Source organism: Neopelma chrysocephalum, unplaced genomic scaffold (assembly GCF_003984885.1).
Source record: "Neopelma chrysocephalum unplaced genomic scaffold, ASM398488v2 Primary Assembly neopelma1_170, whole genome shotgun sequence".
Classification (NCBI taxonomy): Eukaryota; Metazoa; Chordata; class Aves; order Passeriformes; family Pipridae; genus Neopelma; species Neopelma chrysocephalum.
The window spans coordinates 256871-265327 of NW_020897832.1; the positions used below are offsets into that span (position 1 = coordinate 256871).

General features: G+C 56.7%; 1 protein-coding gene across 3 annotated transcripts in view; it reads right to left on the reverse strand.

Moving 5' to 3' along the window:
* The window catches only part of STIM1 (stromal interaction molecule 1), a 63223-nt gene that overhangs the window by 24374 nt on the left and 30392 nt on the right, over positions 1 to 8457 (reverse strand). For all 3 annotated transcript variants that reach the window (XM_027701835.1, XM_027701836.1, XM_027701837.1), the window contains exons 4-6: positions 8325 to 8436; positions 7275 to 7390; positions 947 to 1124 (exon numbers count right to left, since the gene is read on the reverse strand). In XM_027701835.1, coding sequence (XP_027557636.1) covers positions 947 to 1124; positions 7275 to 7390; positions 8325 to 8436 — 406 coding nt within the window. The remainder of the gene's footprint in view (positions 1 to 946; positions 1125 to 7274; positions 7391 to 8324; positions 8437 to 8457) is intronic.

Consider the following 8457-nt stretch of genomic DNA (forward strand, 5'->3'; position numbering starts at 1 on the left):
ATCTGGGATCGGGCTCCATGTTCCACTGGGAACACGACCATCACCTTGTGTGGCAGCCAAATCAAGGTTTATCCTCCAAAACTACACTCAGACCTCCTGGGAAACAGCTCCAGCCCCAGACTGTCACTCTCTGCTGTTTGCTAAATCTGCCCCTAAAATATCTTGCTGCCAAAAGACCCCCCAGGTTTGTCACCCCCAGGGGTGAAGGCTCTTCTCTGTCCCAGAAAGGGGAGGATGATTCAAACCAAGGAGTGACGGGGTCAGGAGAGGAGCCCCAGCAGGTCCCTCCTGCAGCTGGGGGATTCTGCCCCTCTGCCCTGCCCAGGTGAGACCCCCCTGCAGAGCTGCCTCCAGCTGAGGAGACCTCAGAGCCCCTTCCAGGGCCTAAAGGGGCTCCAGGAGAGCTGGGGAGGGACTGGGGACAAGGGATGGAGGGACAGGACAAGGGGGAGCCACCAGAGGGCAGGATTAGATGGGATACTGGGAAGGAATCCTTCCCTGGGAGGGTGGGGAGGCCCTGGCCCAGGTTGCCCAGAGAAGCTGTGGCTGCCCCTGGATCCCTGGAAGTGTCCAAGGCCAGGTTGGACGGGGCTTGGAGCAACCTGGGCTGGTGGAAGGTGTCCCTGCCCATGGACTGGATGAGTTTTAAGGTCCTTCCCAACCCAAACCATTCCATGGTTCTCTGACTCTGTGGAGGAACAGGCCAGCTGAGCATGCACACACACCTTTAAACACAGCCTAGGCAGTGAACCCCTGCAGGAGCCCAGCACTCATCCCAGCTCTGGAGGCTGCTGGCAGCTTCTCCAGGTCCCTCAGCAATGGACTGACCCTGGTATGAGGCACCACAACAGCTAAAACCAGTATTTCCTGAAATCCAAAGGAATAAGGACCTTGCAGGAAGAAGCGGCAGCTGAGAGCTGCAGCTGGGTGGACACACAGAACCTACCGCTCCTGAAGGTCGTGCAGAGACTGCTCAGCTCTGTGGAGACCCTCCAGGTCCTTCATCATCTTCTTCATGTGCTCCTTGGAGTAGCGGTTCTGGATGTAGGCGAACCAGCAGCCGCCCACCCCGATGACGATGGACACCACCAGCATGAAATCCTTCAGGTGGTTGTGTCGGGTCACTGGAAGAGACCAGAGACACTCCTGAGCCCCAGGGAACACAAGGACTAACTCCCAAATCCTTCTACTGCACTCGGGACAGCTCTAGAGAGAATTCTGGCCCAGGACTCACAAAGGGAAGGAGCTGCTTTGGTGTCTAAGGGGAAAACCAGAGGATTCATACCAGTCATTCAGTTTGGACACACACACAAAGAAAAGAAGTTGAAATTCCAAATCTCACAGCTCTGATTTGCCTGGCAATGGGTGACAGAGCAGGGACCCCACACAGGAAACCCCTGAAGAGCTGTGCTCTCCCAGGGCAGCACAGGCAATGTTGAGTACAAGGATAAGCAAGAGCCAAGAAGGAAATAATTTGAAAGAATAAACTGAAGGAACACAGCTGTGATCCCAGAGCTTCTGGGGCAGCACAAGTATCAAACTGTGAAGTTGCCAAACTTTCTACAGGGTCACAACTCACTGTGGAAACTCCCTTTTTCAACAGTTGCCTCAAAAGAAAGGTGTGGACGCACGTGAGAGAAGGAGAGGAAATAAGTGGGGGCTTAAGTGCCACACAAAGCTCAACAGAGACAAGCAGACTCTTTTTTTCCTGTAACTATTTGTCAAATCCTCACCCAGGTGTGTGCTGAGAAGGCCACAAAGCAAAGAGCAGCTCAGCCACGTGAGCTCTGACTCAACGTTCAGCATTCGCTGGTTTTAAACCCAACGAGGGGAGACTCACTCCAGATACTGGGAAGGAATTCCTGGCTGGGAGGGTGGGGAGGCCCTGGCCCAGGTTGCCCAGAGAAGCTGTGGCTGCCCCTGGATCCCTGGAAGTGTCCAAGGCCAGGTTGGACGGGGCTTGGAGCAACCTGGGCTGGTGGAAGGTGTCCCTGCCCATGGCAAGGAGATTGGATCAAATGGACTTTAAGGTCCCTCCAGAGCCAAACCCTTCTCTGATCACTAAAATGTGTGTGTCACACTGGCAGAGCTGGGGAATTTTACAGGAATTTACATTCCCTGAAGAGGGGATGTAAAGCACACCATGGAATTCCAGGGCTCGGATTGATGCCCGGGGGGGGGACAGTGGTGCCGGGGATGGAGGGGCTTTCCCTGCGGGGGGAGAGGGACAGGACCTTTCCCCAGGTGCCCAGCAGACACCCAAGCACCACCTCCCTCGTGGTGGACACCAGGTGTGACCCATCACCTGAGAGTCCCATCCCTGTGACCCCATTCCCGTGGAAATCCAACCCCGGAGGAATAAACACAGCGAGCGCCGGGCCCGCGGCCCATCCCGGATGGATCATCACAACATCCTCTCCCCAGGCAGCACATCCTGGCAAGTCGCTGCAGGTCTGAGATCTGGAATCCTTTCCCTTCCCCCCCCTCTGGAGGCCCGTGGGGGTGACGTGTTCAGGTGTTTTGTGTCCCACCCCCAGGGTCGCTCCCCTTTCCCCACCGGCTCAGCCCCTGCCAGCCCCACCCCACCTGAGTCACCCCCTGCTCCCAGTGCCAGCACCAACCACGCTGGGATCCCTCCTCTGCACCACTCGGGACATCCCTCCTCTGCACCAGCTCTGGCTCGAGGAGAGCGGGTGAGGAAACCAAGGAAAACTCAGCTGGGACGTAAATGTGGCACCACGGAATCCCAGACTGGTTTGGGTTGGGAGGGACCTCAAAGCTCATCCCATTCCACCCCCTGCCATGGGCAGGGACACCTTCCACCAGCCCAGGTTGCTCCAAGCCCCGTCCAACCTGGCCTTGGACACTTCCAGGGATCCAGGGGCAGCCACAGCTTCTCTGGGCAACCTGGGCCAGGGCCTCCCCACCCTCCCAGCCAGGAATTCCTTCCCAATATCCCATCTATCCCTGCCCTCTTAGTTTGAAGCCATTCCCTGTGTCCTGTCCCTCCATCCCTTGTCCCCAGTCCCTCTCCAGCTCTCCTGGAGCCCCTTTAGGCCCTGCAAGGGGCTCTCAGCTCTCCCTGGATCCTTCTCTTCTCCAGGTGAACCCCCCCAGCTCTCCCAGCCTGTCCCAGAGCAGAGGGGCTCCAGCCCCAGAACATCTCCATGGCCTCCTCTGGACTCCTCCAGCAGCTCCACATCCTCCTGCTGTTGGATCCCAGGGCTGGAGGCAGCTCTGCAGGTCAGAGTTGCTGCCTTTGGACTTGTTGTACCAGGACTTTTTGTGACTTCAGCTCCTTCCCTGCTGCACCTCCCGCCCTGTGCCAGAGGGGCCGTTCCCAGCCCAGGCTCAGATTGTTCTTGTCCAGTTCACTGTGACTTCAATCCCACTGGATTTGTCCCTCAGCCCTGGCTGGCACAGTCTGTTCACAGCCTGTTCTGCTCCTGCACTGTCCCCCAGCACAGGCACACGTTACACCTGCACAGGCTGCAGGAGAAGGGAAAGTGCCCCACGGAAAACTGACTCCTCTCCCTCTTTTCTTCCCTTTTTCTGGGGGAAAGAAGGGAGGACAGGCACAGTTTTACTAAAGACTGTGGTTGTTCCACCTGACTGCAAGACAGAATGTCCTGTGGGGTTTGCAGCTCTGCCCTGGCTTTGTGCTTGAAGGAAAGTAAAAGGATCAAAAAGGGGTGAAGGTTTGAAAATGCAGGAGGGACAATTTGGATCAGATATCAGGGAAAAGCTTGCACAGTGAGGGTGGTAAAATGGAGAAGCTCCCAGGGCTGGAGCCCCTCTGCTCTGGAGCCAGGCTGGGAGAGCTGGGGGGGTTCCCCTGGAGAAGAAAAGGAGCCAGGGAGACCTGAGAGCCCCTTGCAGGGCCTAAAGGGGCTCCAGGAGAGCTGGACAGGACACAGGGAATGGCTTCCCACTGCCAGAGGACAGGGTTAGATGGGATATTGGGAAGGAATTCCTGGCTGGGAGGGTGGGGAGGCCCTGGCCCAGGTTGCCCAGAGAAGCTGTGGCTGCCCCTGGATCCCTGGAAGTGTCCAAGGCCAGGTTGGACGGGGCTTGGAGCAACCTGGGCTGGTGGAAGGTGTCCCTGCCCATGGCAGGGGTTGGAATGGGATGAGCTTTGAGGTCCCTCCCAACCCAAACCAGTCTGGGATTGCCTGTTGATATCCAGCCCCAGCCCCTTCTTGAGTCCTTAAAACTCTTTGATTTGCCAGTGAACCCCAAGGGAACCATGGAAAGGAACAATGTCCTGATTTCCCCCGGCCATAAGAGCAGCCAGGCTGCTCAGAGTCCCTGCTCCTGCCTTTGTAGGGTCACTGCTGTCCCTCCTCCCAGAGATCCCAGCCCTGAAGCTCCATAGGAATGCCCAGGCACCTCTGGCACACGGAGTGAACAAACCATGGGATAAGGGTGCCATGGGATAACCTCATTCCAACCCTGGGGAGCCCATGGAAGGGCCAGGGCTGCCTTCCAGCCGAGGTGCAGGTACTCCAAACCCCATCCAGGGAACTGTAAACATTTGGGATGGATGGTGAACCTCGGGGCGATAAATTCAGCTGCTGTTTGCTTAGGAAATCCTCCTGCTTTAAACAAATAATGATTCAGCTGGGCTAAAGGACTTGTCAAAACCACGTGTAAGGCAGCACAGGGAAAGGAATTGGTTCCAGCAGTTGTTCCAAGTCCTGTCCATGCTGGCCTTGGACACTTCCAGGGATGGGGGATCCATAATTTCTCTGGGCAACCTTGTTGGCCTTTGGAGAGGTGGCCAGGACCAGTCCCTGGATGGATGGATGGATGGATAGATGGATGCCATCCTGGATGGAAAACCCAGTGCACAACATCCTGTTTGTCTCTGAACCTCAAACTCTGCCACCAAGGCGCCTTGAGGAGACAAATGTCTCGGTCTCCATCACTTCAGGGTTAGAAAAAACCAAAATTTAACTTCACTTTTCACCAAAAATATCCGTTGTTCTGAATTTTACTGCTTGTTTTCTGAAATTCCCCTCTCCTATTCCCCTGTTTCTCCTGTTTTCCCTCTCCTCTCCCATCCCTGGAAGTGTCCAAGGCCAGGTTGGACGGGGCTTGGAGCAACCTGGGCTGGTGGAAGGTGTCCCTGCCCATGGCAGGGGTGGCACTGGATGGGCTTTATGGTTCCTCCCAACCCAAACCAGTCTGGGATTCCACATTTCACCTGAAGTTGTCCTATTTTGTGCTGGATGAATTCCTGAAGCACAGGAACAGGACACCAAAGGGACAGACAGAGAAGGAGCAATCACTTCATCTTGCTCAGATCATAATTGCCCCACACTCCCTGCACTTGGGTTAATGACAGAGCCAGAGTGGTCAGACCTGTTTGCCTTAGGAAAGGGCATGTCTGGAGTCTGGCAGCGGAATCCAGGAGCCTGTGGATGCACATGGAAACTGGCCAGGATGGAAACTGCTGCTGGCTGAACCTCTGCCACGAGCCACAGGAGACACCAGGGAAGGAACTCTGCACCCTGGGGTGGGAAAGGCTTCCCCCAGCAGCAGGACACACTGTGTGCTGTAATCCCAATCCCCAGGGACAATGAGCTCCTGCAGCCCCAAAGGTCACCGAGCACTTCCCGAGGCTGCCAGTAACTGGTGGAAGGAGTTTTGCAATCCATTCCTGAAGGAACTGCTCTGGATAAACAGCCTCTAGCTGTCACTGGAGACCAAGGCATTTAGGTGACCAGAAACCAGGAAATTTTACCTTCTAGAAAGGGTTAAATCTCTACTTCAGCTGCAGATTTCAGGTGGATTTCCCCTGCTCACACACCTGACAGGTACAGAGCCACGGAATCCCACACGGGTTTGGGTTGGGAGGGACCTCAAAGCCCACCCAGTGCCACCCCCTGCCATGGGCAGGGACACCTTCCACCGGCCCAGGTTGCTCCAAGCCGGCCTGGAACACTTCCAGGGATCCAGGGCTCCCAGGTCTGTCCCAGCCTCCCGCTGGGAACAGCCTGACCGGGACACCGGGACGGGTCACTGCCCACTTTGATCCCTGTGACCCAGGGAGGCTCATTCCAGAGCCAAAGGAGGCTCATTCCAGAGCCAAAGGAGGCTCATTCCAGAGCCAAAGGAGCCGCAGGGCGGAACGGAACAGCTCCAACAGGGAGAACAGCCATTAATCTCAACCCATTACAAGCCATTCACTCATTTACAGGGCACCAGGAACTGCCAGGGAAATTCCACCCCACGGGAGTCCCTGGGCTGGAGCTGCTGTTGGACGGGGCTTGGAGCAACCTGGGATAGGGGAAGGTGTCCCTGCCCATGGCAGGGGGTGGCACTGGATGGGCTTTGAGGTCCCTTCCCACCTAAACCAGTCTGGGATTCTGTAATTGATGCTTAAAAAGCCACTTTAAGAACAGAGGAAGCACCAAGTGGTGTTTTCAGTAGCACAAACTCCAGCCCTCAGCAACCCCCAGCTCAGGGAGTTCCTGGGCCATTTCACCCCATTTGCACCCTGTCACCCTCATTTCAAACCTCCTGCACTGGGGACACACGACAAGTAGGAGGGGAAGAGGAATTCTGTGTAGGGAGAACTCAAATCATGCACAGGCAGCACGGTCTGCCCTAAAATCCCCCTTGTCTGCCCAGAGCTGGGCCCTGACCACCTCCCCAGAGCACCCAAAGCCCATGGGAGAGCAATGACGGGGAGGGAGGGAGACAAAAGCATCTTGAACCGAGAGCCAAAGGGAAGGGATGCAAAGGGAGCACCCCGAGCACACCCAGACAGGCATCAGAGGGTTTGGGATCTGACCCAGCCTGGAACCAGCTTCAAAGGAGCTCCTCGTGTCAGCCACCCTGAACCCAGCCTGCTGCTCCAGAGGCAGCTCATCCACAGCCTGAGGCACCCACAGAGCCCCAGGACCCCCGGGAATGGCAGCAGCTCCCCTGGGAACAGGCAGGGCCGCTGCTCTCCAGCCCCTCAAACCCCCCCCACCAGCACCGCAGGAAGGACAGACGGGAAGGTTTCACCCCACAGGAGATCCCAGCAGGAAGGCAGGTCTGGGAGCAGCTCCCAGGGATGGGAATGCCAGCCCAGGATGCCTCCGAGCTGCTCCCATAAATCCAGAGACAACCTGCTCCTGCTCCTGGGAGGATTTCCCGGGGTGAGGCCGCGTGGGGCAGTTGGGGTCACCCGGGCCTGTTTAACCTGAGCAGACACAGACCAACGGCCCCAGAACCTGATGAGCTGGGGGGTCTTTTCCAAGCCCTGGAAGTGGGGTACTCACAGAGAGGGGGCCCGAAGAGCACCGTGTCCAGGGCCTTGAGCTGCAGCTTCTGCCGGTGGCTGCGGTCGGTCATCTTGAGCACGGTGCCCATCATGGTGGCATTGTTCACCGCCAGCCTGCACGGGGGAAAGCAGAGCAGCAGTCACTGGGGCTCACAGCTGACCAGGAGAGACCAGGGGAGCAGGACATGAGAGCTCCCTGCTACCAGCACAAAGGAAAAACCCCTCAGTGTTGGTGTCTCTGACCCAGGGTGTCTCCAGGACAGGGTTTACAGCAGCGTCTTTGGGAATGGAGAGAGCAGGAAAAACCAAGGCCAGGCCTATTTCATTCATCCTGACAGCCTGAGGGACTGATTTCCCATCTTCTGGTGTCCTACCAATCAGTAATAGTTGTTTTTTTCACCAAATCTCCACTGCCTTTGCCATCCTGTGTCACACACCACAAACTACACTTCTCACTTGGAAGAAGTGTGGACACACCATGTGCTGCCTCAAAAACCTCCTTGTTTTATTGCCAGTTAACTGGGATTTGTTCTCAGTTAATCCCTCCTCCCCAGTCAGTTTAAAAGCCCCTTTTTCAGTGACAAGAACCTTTCCCAAAAAGCTGCAATGAGGTTTTTCAAACCTGTTCCAAGTTTAGGCCAACTCACAGCCAGTGTTTCTCTTATCCTGGCATTACGGAATGATTTGGGTTGGAAGAGACCTCAAAGCCCACCCAGTGCCACCCCCTGCCATGGGCAGGGACACCTTCCACCAGCCCAGGTTGCTCCAAGCCCCGTCCAACCTGGCCTGGGACACTTCCAGGGATCCAGGGGCAGCCACAGCTTCTCTGGGCAACCTGGGCCAGGGCCTCCCCACCCTCCCAGGGGAGAATTTCTTCCCAATATCTAACCCAGATTTCCCCTCTTTTCTCTCAAAAATGGAGCAGAACAGGAGTGAGACTTTGCCCTGCCCCTGCCAAGGGATTGCACATGAAGCCAGGAGCTGCCTGGGATCTGTTTTGCCCCTGGCACACGCCCCAGAGGCTCCCGGGCACACGGGGGGCACTGACCTGGGCATGGCGTGGCCGCTCAGCTGCAGCTTTCGGAAGGTCTCCTCGTACTGGGGCAGCTCCACGTAGGTGATGAGCCACTGAACCACCTCGTCCACCGTCCAGTTGTACACTGAGGGGAGGCACAGGACAG